Genomic DNA, 19,835 nt, shown 5'->3' on the forward strand with positions numbered 1-19,835 from the left:
GAGGAAGTTCAAATGGTTCATTGGGCAAGTACTGGAAAGGAAACTCGACAGTTCACCACATAAGAATTTGCCAAAGCTGAAAAATGAGATCAACAAACCCATGAGGAAGCACTGTGACCAAGTTATGAGAAAACATTCAAGTTATCAAATAAAATGGACACATTTCAGACTAAAGACCAGTTAATTAGGGACAGCTTGTCTAAGTGGAGACAAAAGCCTTGTCCCCAAATAGGAAACAGCAGATTTTTGGGCCAGTGGTTCAGGTCAGGAAAGGGTGAGGATTAGTGGTTATATAGTCTCCAAGAATTTAATGACAGTATATGAAATGTCTCCAGAAGTGACCTAACTAAATGCGTGTGTGTGTGTGTATCTTGCAGGCACACCCCAGCTGATGCTGACAGCAGGCCCCAGCGTACCTGTGCCCCCTCAGCAACCATACGGCTACGGCTACCAGCAGGCGCCTGCAGGATACCCTCAGGCTCCAGCAGCTCAGCCAGGCTTCGGCTACGGCATGTAAAGACCCCCCCCCAAACCTCTCCCCCCCGGAACCCTTCTCTCCACATGCAGGCTGGAGCTACCATCCATCCATCTCCCACAGTCCTTCACCAGACCATTATTGTCTCGCCCTGCCTTTCACAAGGAGTGTGAGATAATACAGAGAAACCCCCATCCCCTTTTTTTCTTTTTTCTTTTTTTTAAACTTTTTCTTCCCTTTTAAAACTGTCATGAAGGACTCAGTTTTATTTCAGTTTTCAAAGAAAAAAAGAATGAATCACAAAGATTAATTTTCTCACATTCCGTATTTACTAGATTAATTTCTTTTTGTCTATTTTATTTGAATGGGAAAAGGTTTATGTACAATGGGAGGGTGGGCTTACGAGAAGAGCTAGTCCTCTTCTCTGTTTAAAAAAAGAAAAAAAAAAAGGTCTGTTGTGAAGCATCTGATTTGCACTCTGTAGTGAGAAGAAATTAATGTAGAACCTCTTCCTTTTGATGTGTGTGAGCAGCTTCTTCTGTCTGACTGTAAAATGCATTTAATTATTGTATATTCAGACACAAAAAAAACAAACGCTTCTATGTTCCTCTATATTTGAACATGAGACCGCCGCTTTCCATGACCACAATCCTGAAACACTACGTCGCACATACGTGTCCCCACAAACACAGACAAACACACACACACACACACACAAGTACTCATCAGGACTGATTCTTGAAGGAAACCCAACAGAGTATTTTACATACGATTCTCAGGAAAGTTTGACACTTTCCTGAAAAGCCTATGCAAGACTCTCCCAACTAATTTGCAGACAACATTTTCCGTACGCTTGAAATACTACTTTAACGCGGGACCATTCCACTTCAGGAGGGACTTGCAGAGCTGTTTGTGTTTGACTAACATGCCCCATGCCACCCCCCCCTCCTCTGTATGCTGCGGTTTGTTTCATTCAGAATATCATTTGAGGTCACTGTTCCCGAGTGTGCAGGAGAAATATATTTCAAAGTGAACTCTCCTGACCTCCTGCTGAGGGAGTCATCTTTAAAACCTCTCGCAGTCGACCCGCTCGTTCAATTGAGAACCGTCATCACAGGACTTGTGGTAAATTTGAAGTTTTAAAGGCTTGCGTGTATACAGGAAAATCAATCATTAACTCCTTTTGAACTTATATTCGTATCTAAAATTACCTTAGATTTAAATTGTGCACTTAAGATACTTGATTGTGCATAATCAGGATCATAATGAATGAAACAGCGGTTTTGTTTTCCACTTAAAAAAAAATAAAAATAAAATAAAGGCTTCTTGTTTGTCAAGAACAGTCTGGTTGTGTCTTGCATGTGCTGTTTGGTGCAGGATGTGAACACAGTGGAGGTATAGATCACATTAGTCTGCCGTCCAATGAAGTGAAACTGCCATTCACTCAGCTCCACAAAGAGGGGAAGTGATGTCATGGGTATGATATGTGTGACAAATAAATACTGAGCAGAGCGATCATTGACTGTTAAGTGTATGAAAGAGTCTGATAGTGTAAGATTGTAAAGGAAAAAATGTGATGACACTGCTAAAAAAAATAATCAGTTTTCAAACAGACTGCATCAGTGTTTCTGTTACTTGAAGGGTAGAAGTCAACTCTGACCAGCGAGTTCACCGCAGCTGACCAGGAGATCACATCACAAACAGGAAACTCAAGTTTGAATTTGATTGGTTTAACTGAATGAATGTGTGAATGCTTACAAAGACTAATAATAATAAAATCCTGTACAGTGTATTTGTAGTAAACATCTATGTAAAGCTTATCTTACACTGAGACTGTCAGGGAGGATTTGATTCAACTGTGCGAGTTCCTGTTTATGCTCTGTGTAAGAATTTTATGCTGAGTGTGAGAAATAACACATTTATGTGGTTTACCTCAATTTACAGCTAAGTTTCAAAATAACATGAGTGTTCACGTATGCTCAGAAGGAACAGTCAATGAGATATTGACCCTTTTAAAACATAATCCTCACAGTTTAAAAGGGTATGTTACTGCTACTCCCAATATCACTGCTATTACTTCCAGCAGTTTGAATAGAGGCCCTGTTCAACAGCAATAGAACGCTCACTTGATGTATGAGGATGTAGCACTGGCACCCTCTGATGGTGTAAACCAGCAGTTGCTACATACAGAGCAGACCAGTAATAAGTCTCCTCTGGTGCAAGTTACTACCAGTCATTTATACTTATCAATGTAAGATTCTGACTTAATTATTTCATAAAGTGGAATTATATATTACAGGTTGAGGTGTTGGTTGTTAAATTCACTCACTTTAAAGAGTGAAATTAGCCCAGAAACTAAAATAAATGCAGCACTTAAAACCAGGAAAAAATATTGAAGATAATCCATTATTCTATATCAAAACATTAAATGAATTTCAGTCTCATCACAATATTTTTACATCCCATTAATCAGCTCTACTGCTGCAATGCAATTACCAACTTATACTGTTTATTGAAGTGACCTTCATGGCATTTTAGATTAAAAAAAAGACTCAATTTCAGCATTCATTCTGTGAGATGATCTTTTCATTTGTTATCATCAAGCCAACATAATTTGTAGACAGTAGCTCAGAGTTGTTAGATGGTTGTAATATGAGAACAATAATAATACTGAATAATTGCTTTGCTCTAGTCACATTTTAAACAGTACATATTTTTAATGTTTCCTCAGGTCTAAAGACAGTGTCAGGCCTCAGCAGACCGCTTGTAGATTGTATCAAGTGTTCATCTGTCACAGTAAACGAGCTGTTACTGCTATTCCAGAGTCATCTCATTTCTAATGCGATAGGGTTAAATGCACAAAATCCCCAAAATGGGACAAAAAATATGATGTAATTGACAATCAATTATCCTTGTATAAAAATACAAACTTATATTAGCCCAACTTAGGTTTCACTGCGGATAGTTTTAACCTAGATACTGTCTGAAAGTCACTCATATTCAAACTGGAACTCTAGTAGAGCTTCAAGTCTCCAGTCACTCTGTCGATCAGATCAGCTGGACCTGGACCGATACCCAGCACGGTGCGTGACCCGGGAGCAATCTGTGTCCTCCCTGCGTCCTGGATCAGACTGACAGGAAGCCCCACTTCTTTGGCGTGACCCAGTAGATCAATCAGGGTCTCCTCATCTGGAGCTTTCACCACCACCTTGGGCTGGCCGCTGTACTCCCACTGTTTGAGGAGTGCGGGGTTCCTGCGCTGCACCTGTTTGTAGGCCGACACAGCAGCGTGGGAGCACTGGGCGGCGACCTTCCCTTTACCCATCTTCAGGTCATTTCGGACAACCAGGATCATCTTGAACTCCCCTCCTTCTCCCATGACGCTCGTTTCACCGGTGCCGTTCCCCATCGCTGCCATCAGGTTTTTGGATGATGAGCCTAAACGAGCCCTGAGATGCCAGCCGAGGAGGAGTCCACAGCCCAGTCCTGCCACAACACCCAAGCCTAAAGGGCCACACAGTACATCCATATTGAACCTGAAAAAGACAAAGGGGAGTCTGTCACAAATTTACACCCATAAACATTTAATTTGTTTGAAATTACCTTTGAAGAATAATCTCACCACATGTAACTATTCTGGAGCTTTTGATCATATCAAACCATCTTCCTCAGCAGATGGTGTTGCCCAGTTGCCATAGAAACTTTCCCTTCCTCTGAGTACTTTTTAGACATCTCATCCATGTTTGTTTTTCAGGTTGAGATTAAAGTTTAAATCTTAAAAAAGCTCCAGAACAGCTAACAAATCAACTGAAATAAGTTAAATGTTTCTATACTGACATTTAGCATCACACCTATAGTTACATGTGGTCATTTAAACTGTGTGCCTTTAACATCTCTCATTCAAGATTCGACCAAGTTCAGTAAACTTAACCATAACTGGCCAACAAACTAAACTAATTAAGATGTACCTTTATGAAGAACTGGTTAAAAGAATACATTATGTTGGTATTGGTTGAATGTTTTAAATGATTTGAATAATAGTTCACGATTTGAAATATATGTTATTTATATTGTTAGGTATATTGGGAACTACTTAGTACATTAGTTTAGACTGGGCGGAGTGATATACTGCACAGCGAAGTCGTGTATCAAGTTTGTTACCGGTGTTATGGCGGTGCTACCACGGCGCCACTTGTCTTTGTTTTAGGTCGGATATTAAAAGTAGACAAGTTGCTCTGCAAAGAAGCTGTCCCGTGCTGTTTCTTACCCACGACCCTCCATTTAATTAAGACTACAGACATACACCTAGCCTGACACTAACTTACTAGCCTAACTAGCCTTAGCTTCCCGGTGTTATGTCGAAGTCTGTCCAGCGTCGATATGTGTTCCTCCTTCTCCATAACCGCAACCAGTCGTCTTCTGGGGCGCTTAAACCTAACCAGCTTACCCTAACCATAAACCAACTCCAACCAAGGAGGTGATACACAACTTTGACAGGAGAGGAACATACTTCGACACGACACCGGCTAATAAGGTAACACTTTCTCTCCTGAAACAGCGCTTCAGAACAAAACGTGACCAAGAAATTGACGAGTGTTCATACAGTTCCTGGCCTGAATGTGCCAAAATACGATGCGGCGGACTCACAGATGGTTATTCTGGTATTAATTCATACCTGCTGCTCTGCATGGAGAAAGCTCCTTATGGTCGCTTGGAGATGACGTCAAAAGACGCGCCACTACCGCCTTAAAATAAAATAAATAATTGGTTTTGAAAACATACAGAACTGCTTTTATTTAATTTTAATGCATCATAACAATGGTTAACATTTGGACTAATAATTTAGACGGCTGATATTACCATATTATCTTCAAATCTTTAAATACAGTACCAGTGTAATAGAAGTGATGATGTGGACAGAATCCACAGTTCTCCTTTTAAAAAGTGTATTTAAAAGTTTATTTGACAATAATATGGGGCATTAGCCGTTGGAATTAGTCACATATAGTAAAAAAAATAAATAAGAAAGTCCACAGTTAGTCTTTTTTAGGGGAAGGATTGTAACAAAAATTGGGGAAATGGTAGCCTACTAAAAAAAAATTAAAAATGTAATTTGAAAGACATTGACCTGACATAACTAATTTGGACAGATGAAGCCTCATATCATCTTCCAATAAACCTGCAACAGGTAAAAGTTTGGGCACACTTTTTTGTTAAAGTGAATGGGTGGCCACTAATCTGTGCTTTAAAACACACGGGCATCATGGAGTTGGTTTATTATGACTGATGACCTCATTCTAGCTTATAACAAACTCCTCAGCATCTCATCCAATCATTATTATTATTTTATTCATATATAGAATTTTCAGAGAGTGATTTGCCTATCGCTACTCTGTCATCTGGTTGATGGCTCATGCTTCCCTCATTCCTTCCTTTGGGTTGTTGGCACATGAATAAATACACACACTCATAAATACATACACACAAGTGGGTGAAGAAATCAGTGAGAATGCATTAGAGGGGCAGCTTCAGTTGCACCTGACATAGATAAGACCCACAGTAAGGTTGAATCAGCGGGAAGACGTTCTGTATCCCTCACCAGCTTGTTTATGTGCATGGTGAACATGACCTCTTCCCTCTCAAACAGACTTTGTTTTCTCAACTCCAGATTGTTATTTTACTTGGGATGGCCCAAGTGAAAACTCACAACGCTTCACAATTTTATTTTTAACTGTGGAAAACATTTTAATATCCCAGTATCACTGTGACAACTGTTGCTGATTTAGTTAGAGGGGTATAAAAACAGAATAGGAAAATTGTGACCTCCTAAGAGTTAGCTCCCCTTAAAAGAGACCATGATCGTGTCTGTAATCAAACAGGTTCAGATGATCCAGTATCAAATACATAAGACATTATGAAATAATCATATCAAATTTAGACAACATACTGCACATAGCCAAATAAACAAATGAAATTCAGACCAATATTCACAAAATATTTTATTATATATTATATACACATATCATTTACAATTATATATATATTATTTACATATATTATTTATATTTATTCTATATAAAATATATAAATGTTCCATTTTAAAGTGCATGTATGTGTGCAAATATAGCTATGTTTTTACTATTTCTATCTGTTGTGAGGCTGAAGTGTGGTTGCTAACTTACTTTAAGCTTAAGTTTAACTGTATATTACTTTGCTAGTCAAGTCATTTTTTTATATAACATGAAATCAGTAAGGGTGATCATCTGCCTTGACCGTTTAGGTTGAGAAAGAGTGGAGAAGAGAGAAAAAGAGAGAGCTTCAGCAGCTGAGGTGAGAGAGACTGCATACAACAACTGTTGCTTTATGGGAGAGTGGCAAAGAGAAAGCCACTGTTGAACAAAACTCATTACATTTTGACTAGAGTTCGCCCAAAGGCATATGGGAGACTCCAAGGTCAACTGGAAGAAGGTTCTTCGGTCTGATGAGACCAAAATGGAGTTTTTTGGCCATCAGACTGGACGCTATGTTTGGCGGACACCAAACACTGCACATCAACACACACACACCGTCCCCACCGTGAAACATGGTGGTGGCAGCAGGCCCTGTGAAGCTTGTAAAGGGTAAAATGAATACAGCAAAATATAGAGACATCCTGGAGTACAATCTGATTCAGTCTGCAAGAGAACTACTACTTATATTTATTGCTTTTATCTGTACCGCAGGCAAAATTTTGCTAGACAGAAAATATCAGTGGAAGAACAAAAACAAAGAAATAGGGAGTATCAGAGATGCAAGCAGATGCACTCTGAGTGGATGACATCAGGAAGCCAACTTGTTCAGGAACTTAAAATTAATAAACAGCCTCTTGTTTCACAAAGACAAGCCACTGGCAACAAAACAAATAATGTACAACTGGCAATGTCAGGTAAGATTTTAAAGAAATATCGGCTTATCTTTTCTATGTGGATTTTTATATGACCACGCAAAAGGTACTCAGAAGGCTGCACTATTAAACAAGTGACTTTAATTAAGTGTATTTAACAATTGAGTTTCTAGAAATGAACACTATTAAACTAAAGAATAAACAAAAATAATGTTTTTTTCTTGTTCATCAAAAAATGTAATCTTTATCAATATTTCACTATTCATGTATAATTAACGGTCACAAACTAACTCTGCTGTCGAGTGATGAGGTGAAGAGCATAGACTGTATATAAGAAGGTGAAGAGCGGCAGCGGTGTAACACCTTATAACTTACACACGTTCAGGGGAAACTTTCAACGGTGGAAAACCAGACGTTGAAATTTTTAATTTTTGTAGACGCAGCAACTGTAAATGTGCAGCTCGAGAAAAACTGAACTGTGAGTCCTGAACAAACCCGTTTGCTGTAAGTACATGTTCACATATTAGCTTCCACTTAGCTGACAAGGTATGAAAGTAGCTACGTGGTAAGCTAGTAAGCTAATGTGGCTAACGAATAAGGTGCTGCAGAAAGCTGCTCTGATGCCAACCTTTCAGTTTGCTACATTATTGACTGTACTGACTGTAGCTGCTAATATAGAAAGCGTGTGAAAAGCATGAGTGACATGTTGTCAGGGGTGGACTTAATATAACATTAATTATATTTAAATTGGGAAATTATGGGGTCATTGTTTATTGACTTCTCAGTTTGTATTTCACAAACTCTTTGGCAATTTACTTGCTTGACTCCAAGCCCATACTACCGTCAGCTATGATGCTAACTCTGCCCCTCATGCTACAGACAGAACTGAGATTATTGTAAACAATGACGTCGAAGTTTATTGGAGGCTAGAGTGGTGTTTTATAACTTGAGTAGGCTTGCTCCCAGTAAATGTTTTATTCCTTACAATAAATGTTCTTAATATTAAGCTGTATGTTTGGCTTTTTAAGGGAAAGGACAAACTAGCCTATTTGAAAAAATGGCATTTTAGCACATATACAGATACATGACACATTAAAACAGAATTGTTGTGGAACTCAAAAAGTTAACTTTACCGTTATTAGTCAAATACATATGTAAGACATTATGAAATAATCATATCAGATTTAGACAACATACTGCACATAGCCAAATAAAATAATGAAATATAGAGACCAATATTCTGAAAATATTTTATTATATATTATATACATGTATTATTTACATGTATTTATTACATATATTTACATGTATTATTCATATTTATCATATATATTAATAACATTTATATATATTGTACATGTACTATATTTATCTAAAAATATATACATTTACCATTTTAAAATATGTGTGTGTGTGTGTTTAGCTGTATATTACATGCTAGTCAATTGTTTTATATACTGTAGTGCTAAATCAGATATATAGATATGTCTCAGAAAAGAAAAGAAAATCTTCTGTATATCAGAGTTCTTGGTGGGTGATCATCTGTTTTGACCGTTCAGGTTGAGAAAGAGTGGAGAGGGAGGAGAAAAAGAGAGCGAGACAGAGAGAGGTGGCACTCCCCTCAAGAGGGCAAGGAAAAACTCCCAAGAAAACCTTTTTGACAGGAAAAACTTGGAAGAAACCTTGGGAAGGACCGCAAATGAGGGAGCCCCCTTCCTGGGCGGGCAGGTGCAAAGTCAGGTCAAGTGTTCAGTGGCCATTCTAAGATTTATGTTTATATGTAAGATCCATGTGTAATGTACCTCTATGTGTAATGTATATGTTATGTGTGAGAGGGGTGTGTACTAGATTTCTTCAAAGCGGTCCAACAGCTCTAAAGCCTTCATGCAAATTTCGAAGTCAGGATCGGTACAGTTGCATTTTGGCGACATCCAGGCAATGACCCCCACAGAAATGGCGACACCCATGGTGAGTAATCCGGCTATCTTCACTCCAGTCCACAGGCCTGAAGCACAACTACTCCACCAGCTAAACACACATATGACACAAATAAGTCAAAAAATAAGATCATTCTTTTTTTGAATGCTTTTACAGATAAAAGCTTCATACCATTCAAAGAACCTATAACTGATCTGCACCTAGTCAGGAATATATTTATATGTTATTATTATATGACAGACATCTACCTTCCAGTCTCCCCATCTTGGTTATTTTTGTCCTGCAATAATAACAGACAGATTCAGTACATATCTCAGATGTAGGCCAACTTCTGATAAACAGCACTTTAAGGAACAGTTGGAGTATTTAGAATATTTTGCGAAATTACATGAAAGGTGACTAATCATATTTTTCTAGAAAACATAAGTGAGCAACTATTCAGCTTAGCACAAAGATAGGAAACTCGGGTAAACAGCTAGCATGGCTATGTCTGAAGGTACACCAGAATATCTAAAGCTTGTTTAAATACTCCTCTATCTCATTTTGTATACAGATGTATACATACCTTTTTGATTTCAGCATCTTTACTACGTAAGGCTTCCTTTATCTTCTCAAATTTGTACTACAAAATACATTTAAAAAATGTATCAGCTATGCTACATATCTTCAACTGAATGAATGTGCTATTTGGACTGGTCAGCAGTTTGGATGAAAATATATATCATCACATTAATATTAGTGAACTGTGTTTTACCTGTAATTCCTCATCTGTAGTTCTCATTTTTTCAAGATGTTCTTTGTATTTATTGGCCAGAGAGAGTTTGTCCATCTGGAAGAGAAGCAGCTTAGTAAGAGTGGGCTCTAACGGAGCATGCTGGGAATTTCTTTTTTTAAACTGTAGCTGTGGGTTTTTTTTCTATCAACTTCAAACATTCATGATCAATATTTAGTATAGTTTAGTATTGTATATAATAGTATATATAGTGTAGTCTTACTTCAGTCGTCAAATTCTTATTCTCAATCTTCTTTTCCTGCACAAAACAATGGGATCAGGGTTAGAAATCAACAACAGTTTAGGTGTGAGCCACTGAACAAGCCACACTGCCAGGTCACTGGCTAATGTATCATTTCATAGTCCTGCTTGACTCTAGTTGTGCATTAAAAGAAATGTAAGCATGCAACTCACCATCTTTCTCATGTAAATTAATTGATCCTTAATTATCTGTATTTGTTCCTCCTTGAACAAAAGCTGCTCTGTCTGAGCTTCTTCAGCTTAAAAAAAAAACAAAAAACACCAAGAATATATAAGCTCTCATATCTTATCGTCCTCCTGGCCCGTATGCCCAATTTTTATCTGACTTTTTTTTTAATCAAATTTAGTCCTTAGTACTGATAAAGTAATTATAGTAGGTGACTTTAACATTCATGTGGATGTTGATAATGACAGCCTTAACACTGCATTTATTGCATTATTGGATTCAATTGGCTTCTCTCAAAATGTGAATGAACCCACTCACTGTTATAACCACACCTTCGACCTTGTTCTGACATATGGTATTGAAGTTGAACATTTAATAGTTTTCCATCATAATCCTTCTTTATCAGACCATTATTTAATAACGTTTGAATTCCTATTACTGGACTATAAGCCGTTAGACAAACATGTTCTTACTAGATGTCTGTCTGATGGTGTTGTCACTAAATTTAAAGAAATAATTCCATCAGTACTGAACTCAATACCATGTCTCAATACAACAGAGATGACTTATTCTGACTTTAGTCCCCCCCAGATTGACTGTGTTGTTGATAGTGCTGCAGACTCACTGAGAACAACTCTGAACTCCATCGCCCCTCTAAAAAAGAAGGTAATTAAACAACAGAGAACAGCTCCATGGTACAATTCCCAAACTAGACAATTAAAGCAAACTTCACGAAAATTAGAAAGATTATGGCGTTCTACTAAATTAGAAGAATCTCACTTAACCTGGCAAAACAGTCTCATCACTAATAGAGGAGAATAAAAACAGTCCAAGGTTTCTTTTCAGTACTTTGGCTAAACTGACAAAGAGCCACAATACTACTGATCCATGTATTCCTTTAACTCTCAGTAGTGATGACTTCATGAGTTTCTTGAATGATAAAATTTTAACTATTAGGGACAAAATCAATCACCTCCTGCCATCAATAAGCACTGATTTATCCTCAAACACAGAATACCTAGAAACCGCTGTTAAACCTGATACTTTAGACTGTTTCTCTACAGTCGACCTTATAGAATTAACTTCAATGATTACTTCATCCAAACCACTTGTCTCTTAGACCCGATTCCAACTAGGCTGCTCAAAGAAGTATTCCCCTTAGTTAGCACTTCCTTATTAGATATGATTAATCTGTCTTTGGTGACAAGTTATGTACCGCAGTCCTTTAAGGCAGCTGTAATTAAACCACTTCTTAAAAAATCTACTCTTGATTCAGAGGTTCTAGCCAATTATAGGCCGATATCGAACCTTCCCTTTCTCTCTAAGATCCTTGAGAAAGCAGTTGCTAATCAGCTGTGTAACTTTCTACATAGTAACAGTTTATTTGAGAATTTTCAATCTGGATTTAGAGCTCATCATAGCACTGAAACTGCACTGGTAAAAGTTACAAATGACCTTTTAACCTCATCAGACAATGGACTTCTCTCTGTCCTCATCCTGTTAGCCTTTGACACTATTGATCATCAAATCCTGTTGCAGAGACTTGAACATTTAATTGGCATTAAAGAAACAGCATTGAAATGGTTTAAATCATATTTATCTGATAGATTTCAGTTTGTAAATGTTAGTGATAAATCCTCCACGCAAACAAAAGTTAGACATGGTGTTCCTCAAGGCTCAGTGCTTGGACCAATACTATTCTCCTTATATATGCTTCCTTTAGGAAACATTATCCAGAATCACTCAATAATTTTTCATTGTTATGCAGATGATACTTAATTATATCTATCAATAAAGCCAAATGAAACTAACCAATTAACTAATCTACAAACATGCATTAAGGACATAAAGGCCTGGATGACCTGTAACTTCCTGTTATTAAACTCAGAAAAAACTGAAGTTATTGTGCTTGGCAATAAACACCTTAGAAATTCATTATCAAATGACATAACTACTCTGGATGGCATTACTCTGGCCTCCAGCACCACTGTAAGAAACCTAGGAGTTATATTTGATCAGGATCTGTCCTTTAATTCCCACATAAAACACATTTCAAGGACTGCCTTCTTTCATCTGTGTAATATTGCAAGAATTAGACATATCCTGTCTCAAAATGATGCTGAAAAACTAATCCATACATTTGTGACTTCTAGGCTGGACTACTGTAATTCATTATTATCAGGCTGTCCTAATAAGTCTCTAAAGACTCTCCAACTGGTCCAAAATGCAGTTGCTTGTGTTCTGACAAAAACTAGCAAGAGAGATCATATTACTCCCATCTTGGCTTCACTGCATTGGCTTCCCGTAAAATTCAGAATAGAATTTAAAATCCTTCTCCTCACCTTCAAAGCTCTCAATGGTCAGGCTCCATCATATCTTTAAGAGCTGATAGTACCTTATGTACCTACTAGAACACTGCGCTTCCAGCATGCAGGTCTACTTGTGGTTCTTAGTATCTCTAAAAGTAGAACAGGAGGCAGAGCCTTCAGCTATCAGGCTCCTCTCCTGTGGAACCATCTTCCAGATTTGGTCCGGGGGGCAGACACCCTCCCTACATTTAAGAGTAGGCTTAAAACTTTCCTTTTTGATAAAGCTTATCGTTAGGGCTCTTAGAGCTCTTAGCTTATGCTGCTATAGGCTTAGACTGCCGGGGGACTCCCATGATGCACTGAGCTCCTCTCTCCTCCTCCCTCTCTCTCTCTATCCATCCATCTATATCCATTAACCATTCATCCATTCACGTTCTATTAATTGCATTCAATAACCTAAACTTCTTCCACGGAGTTGTCTGTGCTTTCTCGTCTCACAGGTAATCTGGGCCTGTAGACGTCCGGATGACAGATTCCAGTCCCGGACCTTCTAGCTTCATTGTTGATTTTCATTGTGCTTCTCTCCTCTATCCTTCCTTTCTCTCCTCTCAACCCCAACCGGTCAAGGCAGATGGCCGCCCACTCTGAGTCTGGTTCTGCCTGAGGTTTCTTCCTGTTAAAAGGGAGTTTTTTTCTCGCCACTGTTGCTCATGTGGGAATGTTGGGTCTCTTTAAAGTTAATACCTGAAGAGTTCGGTTTAGAACCTGCTCTATGTGTAAAGTGCCTTGAGATAACTTTGTTGTGATATGGCGCTATACAAATAAAGATTGATTGATTGACTGATTGATTTTGAAAAGGTGCACATGGAAATGAAATGTTCTTCTGGGAATAACAAAGTGTGCAAAGATTGGTTCTTAGCCTGTTAGTATAACATTACAGAAAATAAATGGTGAATTTTAGCCACTGTGTATAAAAGTCAGTTTCCTGACATGATGAGTATATTATATTATATTAAAAAATACATTTTAGTGAGGTGTCATATCGTTCACTTTTTAGATGAGTTCCTTGTTCTCAGCTACAGTCTGATCTATAAGTTCCTCGAGTGCAAGACCAGCTTCAATCGTCTTATCGTAAAGCTCCTTCTCTTTTCTGTGCCTGGTTCTTGCCCGAGCATTTTTTCTCTTAAGGTTTTCCTGTTGGCTACAGACACTCACCTTGTGCGTTTCCTTGGCTTTTTCTCTCCTGTTCAAGTTGATGTGCTGCTTACTTCTGTCTTCTGTCTGACTACTCTGACTGTCTGTGTGATGTCACATTCTATATGTCATCACAACAGTCATAGACCACATAGGTCTAAGCAGGCTTTGATTATGTATTGTGTATGTTATATGCAGTTTTCTTACAGTTACTTTATTTGAATATTTGACCTTCACTGTGCAAACCTATGCATGTACACAAACTAGAAAGTATGTTATTTTTACATATCTAAAACATGTCTGGTGGTTACCTTTATACAGTCAACTCACAACAGTCAAACAACTGTTCACTTCTACTCAAGTTGCTGCTGCTTCTTTCTTCACTCCCTTTCTCATGATGTGTCACTCAATATGTATTCAATGTAAACAGTATATTAGAACTACAATTATTTAAAAATATGATTGGGCATAAAGCAGAGCTGATAGGAAGTAAAGTTACAGATCATTCATTGCAATCAATATTCATCATAGAACATTGTGAAACAACGAAAACTGTACAAACATTGCACTGGAGTCTATATAAGGATTTAATTCATTCAGTGGGTTTCTACAAATTACCTGTAGAGGGCAGCAATACACCATTGCTGCAACTTATCTGACATAAATTTCACCAGAAGAGGAAGAAGATTGACTGGATGGATGTGTGGAGGTTACATAGCTAATCTTTATCAAAGTTACTTTTATTAATTTAATGTACAAAGAAGTTATTTCGGAAAGAGATTGCTGTCGAGGTGTAATGAGATATGATGATGATATTAGGAAAAACAGGTCTACATTTTTAACCATAAAATATTATTAAAGCAAATATCAATTCAGTGGAGTTAATATTCTTTAACCTCTTTTCTTTCAGGGAAGTTGGATGTGTTCATATACTGTTACTGGGGAAGACCCGAGATGCCACTGTTGCCGTGACAAAAGGAGCAGGACTCTCGTTTTTTCTGAGTGGATGTTTTCACCAGGTATTTCATATCAATGAAACACACAACTTATGACTGAGAAATTCCCTCACCTCTTCATTTATTGTGAAGTTTCACTGCAACGCTGTAGTTCTAAACGGCTTGAGTGCTTTGGTGCCCATTACTGCTTTCTGCATCACTCTCAACTTTGACAATCCCTCCAAACATGAACTAAATGACCTCTCAGCAATTTTACTTGTCAGCAGTATTACCGGTCAAGGCCTAATAGGAAGTAACTTATCTGACTTCATTGCTAAGACTCCTGAGCTGCTGCCAGAGGCTCTGCTTGACACAACTATCATCCATGTCTTGCACTTTGAGGTAGAATACTTATTTCTGCTCCAAGGTCACCAGAGTCCCATGGTGATGTGAGAAATGGCACAGAAGGCATTATCTTCTTGAAACCTGCGACTACTGAAACTTTATAATAAGTTCCCAAGAGACAATAACTCAAAAACTGTGTTCATGCCCAATCATTACAACTTCAACCAGTGGAAACAGAGTCACAGAGAGAGTTCAAAAGTACTTCACACACTTTCACTCTGATACACAAGAGGAAACTGAAAGTCAAACACTGCGATATACAGCTGAGGTCCTCTGTCTCTAGTTATGACCTGAAAAATGTGGTGTCCTGAGGTGTTTTTTCAATTTGGGAGCTAGTTGAGCTCTCTTTGCCCAAATGCCATCCATTCAGTCTCTGCATGAAACCTACTGAGGACTGAGAAGTGTTAGAAGTGCGCTCCAGGAAAGTGATCCACTTATTTATAGACCTTTTAATTAGACTGGCTCTCTGGAGGTTTTACCAGGCAAATGATGAAATCTCTCCTTCTTTCTGTCTGTTTTCTGTCGGCCTGCTCTCCCCTCCCCCGGAAAATCCTGTATCAGTGTTATCCCTCTCTGGCCCCCTCCATCACCACACCCTGCTCTCAAGTTGTGATGCAGTTCATGGGTAGCATACTTTTGCCCTATATTGCCACTGGGGCTCCACCACAGGTTTATTTGTGCCCGGAGCTCATTGTGGATTAAACATCAGCTGAACGGTGAGTTTACTCCCTCTGCAGAATGCATTGCTAAAAATGTATAGAGCACATTACAACATTGCTGCTTTGATTTACACTTTGTGAATTTATAGTCTCTCTCCAGTGCACTGTGGTTATCTCAGATTGAAACATGAGAATTTACTGAAGAACTCATTAAATTTCTCATCCTGAGTGTTCTGTGTTGAGTTACACATTGTCTCTCTCGCTCGAGAGTTACTCAACAGGTCTGGGTTGTTTTGGTTGGAGCGATTGCGCAATCAAGTGCTGGAGCTGAGCTGCGCTACTGTGTCTATCTCACACAGGCAGTAGTGTTATGAGACTGTTTACTAGGTACTGGTTTTGAATAATGCGGTGGAATAAAATGAATAATCAAATGAATTGTGGAGTAGAATAAAGAACACACACAGTTGAAGTCGAGATGCATGTTTTCCCCAAAGCTGCCTGTTTGGCACCAATCTCTATAATTTGTTGTTACTAAAAGGATATTTCACATTGACGCACTTGGTTGAGCCCTTTTGTTGGACCGTGCTTTGTTCTCAGTGCAAGAGGAGAAATGATAGGGTGCATTTAATACTATTGTGCGTTGGTTTCCAGCGCGCGTGTGTGCTCAAGGTTTAAGGTCTGTGATGAAAAAGCTTTTGTTTGTGTTTCCCTGAGAAGGCCAAGAGTAGCTCTCCAAATGCCTCACAGTCTAATTGTCTGAGAAGATTTTTATTTTCTTCAATGTGACACTGAAATTGCACAAATCAGACTGTAAAGTACTCACAGTGTGTGTTTGTCCTTCAGAATACCAACACCTAAACATGCTGGATCTACTAAGTGGACATGGTACTTCAGCATGACTGCCAATGGAGGAATGATTTCAAGTGTATGGGGTAAAGAATTAATGCAATTTTCACAAACCTAAGAATATATCGGTTACATGCAGGTTCTGAAGAGACTTAATAGACCACTGTAATATCAGTGCTGTACTGTGTAGCCTGACAGCCCAGTGAGCGTGAATGCTTGGAAACAGGAGCCAGAGGCCCAGACCTAGGGCACAGGATAGAGGGATTAAGCTCTGAGTTTGTGTGTGTGCGTGTGTGTCTGTGTCTGTGTGTGTGTGTGTGTGTGTGTGTGTGTGTGTGTGTGTGTGTGTGTGTGTGCGTGAGACACTGACAATTCCACCAGATGGTGAGCTGCATACCTCTGTGTCAGTCCCCATCTCACTGCTCACTGACAGATTCCTGAGAGACATGAGGCTCTGTAGTGAGACACTATACTTGAACTTGTACTTGTGCGTGTGAATTATCGTATACATTTCCACACTATTATTGATATTTATCAATGTTCCCTCCACGGTATGCGCCTCTTGATCACCAGGGGGTGGACAGAATGGGTGTACACACAGAAAAATGAACAAGAATTGCATTTTTCTCCCAGTGTCAACATTGATACTAATTAAGGAACTCATTAGGTCATGCACGGGCCTGATTGGGTTACCAGTAATCTGCAAGATTTGCTAGCAGAGAGAAAGGGTTGGGCTGGTCAGGCATGTTTGAGTGCAGATGCTTTGTGTCGTCGTGTCTGACTCTGGATTGGTTTTAGGGGTCGGGTCAGTTTCAGTACGGAGTGTGTGATGCTGTGCTGAAGGGCCTTTCTCCTCTCTGAGCAGGATTCCTTACTGGTGAACAAGATGGCAGAGAGCGGGGCAGAAGGTGAACTACCTCCAAGGCGTCTTCTTGTCAAAGAACAGAAAAATGGCGAGGCGACAGGTAAAAACAAAGTACATCTAATTCAAAACTAGATCAAACCTATGCTTACATATACTTTTTCTAATAGTTCTATCAGTGCTAAATTACCTTTTGAAATAGTGTAGTTTCATTTGAAAATGCTTGTGTGCACATGTTTGTGTGTGTCTTTGTACTCTGTGCCACTAGACTGTGCACCATCTGTGGATGAGAGGAAGCAGAGAGAAAGGGAGGAGCGTGAATCCCTGGTGTTATGGAAGAAACCTCTGCTCACACTCCACTACTCCTCCCTGGAGCTGCTCATGACCCTTAAAGAGTGGACATGGAGGTAAGGTCAAGGGTGCGATGCAGTCTCCTTCCCCTGAAAACGCTGCCCTGTCTGCACGTCATGAATGAATGCATTTGCTCAATAAAAGTTTCTTCTTGAATGGGGAATCAAAAATACATTTATATGTGTCCGACATCCATACAAAAACAATTTAGTGAGCAGCTTAAAAGAGATAATAAGGTAATTATCACAAGTTTGGATTTTTAAGAGTTTGACTAAAAAGCAGCTTGGAGAAACAAGTTGTAAAAGGGTTAGGGTTAGATAAATGCAGATTCATTTTAAATTCAGGTTTGACTAATAAAGATTTTTGTATGAATTACTTCCGTACCGGTGGCGCTACAGCATTGACAGCAGCTAGACAGTGTTTATGTGATGTTAGTTTTATTTATAAAGTTGCTAGCGCTGCTTGTTGTTAGGCAAACAGAGGGCATGGTGGATGTGGCAAAAAAATAGCCTTCATGCACTCACACTAAAGTACAAACCTAGAAACAACACCAGACAGACTGGAGGAGACCTTGATTGTCTATGTGCTATCATCATAGTTTAGTCTTCAGTTAGAGGCCTAATGAAACCAATAATGCTGCCCAAAAAAGAGACATCACAGGATTTATCTTTTTTTTCTTCTTCTCATTGTCCTTGTTCCCTACTCCTGATAGAGCTGACAAGGTCTTTCCACCCTGCCGACAGATGTTACCTCACCCACAAAGCATACCCTCAGACCAGACTACGTCATGTTGGTTTAAATGCTGCACAACATGCTTTTTTACACACCTAATAATCTTTGTTGACACCGAGGGCCCAGAAGAAGGTCAGAGTGTACTCTCAGGGAGGCCTTTGTGGTTAAGTGTGTGAGGACAACGTGTTTATTTTCTAAACTACAAGAGGATGTGGTGAGCCGCAAGCGCCACGAGCAGTGTTCTGACTGACAGAAACTGCTGTTCACGAACACTCAAAACACAGGGCGTTTTTAACTGCCGCATTGGGGATACATGCGTACACATTATGGTTTAGTCTACGAGTTCACACAGAACTTTTTTAAGGTTATTGTTTTTGGCATTCCCCCCCTTTTGTGGATGGTGATAGTAGAAAGAGACAGAAAAGGTGAGGGAGAGAGAGGAGATGATGTGCAATAAAGAGTTCAAACCCAGGCTGCTGTAGTAAGGTGGTACACGCTCTACTAGGTGAGCTACTGGAGCGCCTAATGCACAGAGAAGTTTATCCTGAAGGTTTATAGAAGTGATTTATAATGTATCACATATGTACAGCCAGTCCTCAGAGCAACACACTGTTCAGCATTATGAGTCCACACTTGTTTTGCTTAAGGTGCCCCTGTAAATGAGGACAATGGCTGCAGAACAAAGGGAGGACTGGTATGTGAGGCACTGTGGTCAAATTACTACCATACACAATAGTGGGATGCACCTGGTCCTACCCTTGACACACGTTGTTTTTGAACATTAGAGATCAGTTTAAATCTTTAAAGAATAAGAAAAAATTAGGAAAAAAAGATTGTACAGAATGCACATTACTACTGTTATTACATCAAAATCACCTTTTAGAAAGATAGGAAAATATTTTCTTTTTACTCCTCACGTTACAGTTGGTTCAGGCTTACTGATTTCTTCTTTGTTCTTGATTCTCAGTGAAGCAACACACTGTTATTACGAAATCTAAATAAAAGGAAGTAGTGCAAGGTCTGCTTTTTTATCTTCAACAGTAAAAT

General features: G+C 38.9%; 3 protein-coding genes across 5 annotated transcripts in view; 2 read left to right on the plus strand and 1 right to left on the minus strand.

Annotated features, from left to right (window-relative positions):
* Positions 1–1,815, plus strand: part of cltca (clathrin, heavy chain a (Hc)) — a 31,791-nt gene extending 29,976 nt beyond the window's left edge. Inside the window, exon 31 of the mRNA XM_053331007.1 lies at positions 378–1,815. Within this exon, the coding sequence (XP_053186982.1) occupies positions 378–517 (140 nt within the window). The 3' untranslated portion in view covers positions 518–1,815. The remainder of the gene's footprint in view (positions 1–377) is intronic.
* Positions 1,816–2,873: 1,058 nt separating this feature from the next.
* Positions 2,874–5,192, minus strand: ptrh2 (peptidyl-tRNA hydrolase 2). Its single transcript, XM_053331637.1, has 2 exons — positions 5,151–5,192; positions 2,874–4,011 (listed from the first exon to the last, which is right to left on the minus strand). Exons 1-2 carry the CDS (start codon positions 5,162–5,164, stop codon positions 3,489–3,491), a joined length of 537 nt encoding a protein of 178 aa, XP_053187612.1. The 5' UTR covers positions 5,165–5,192; the 3' UTR covers positions 2,874–3,488.
* Positions 5,193–15,958: 10,766 nt separating this feature from the next.
* Positions 15,959–19,835, plus strand: part of LOC128371353 (vacuole membrane protein 1-like) — a 58,418-nt gene continuing 54,541 nt past the window's right edge. For 2 of the 3 annotated variants that reach the window (XM_053331658.1, XM_053331656.1), the window contains exons 1-2: positions 17,582–17,808; positions 17,974–18,112. In XM_053331658.1, coding sequence (XP_053187633.1) covers positions 17,730–17,808; positions 17,974–18,112 — 218 coding nt within the window. In that variant the 5' untranslated portion in view covers positions 17,582–17,729. Of the gene's footprint in view, positions 16,055–17,581; positions 18,113–19,835 lie in introns of those variants that run through there. The other variant, XM_053331657.1, reaches the window with a different exon arrangement.

This window comes from Scomber japonicus, chromosome 13 (assembly GCF_027409825.1).
Source record: "Scomber japonicus isolate fScoJap1 chromosome 13, fScoJap1.pri, whole genome shotgun sequence".
NCBI classification, from domain to species: Eukaryota; Metazoa; Chordata; class Actinopteri; order Scombriformes; family Scombridae; genus Scomber; species Scomber japonicus.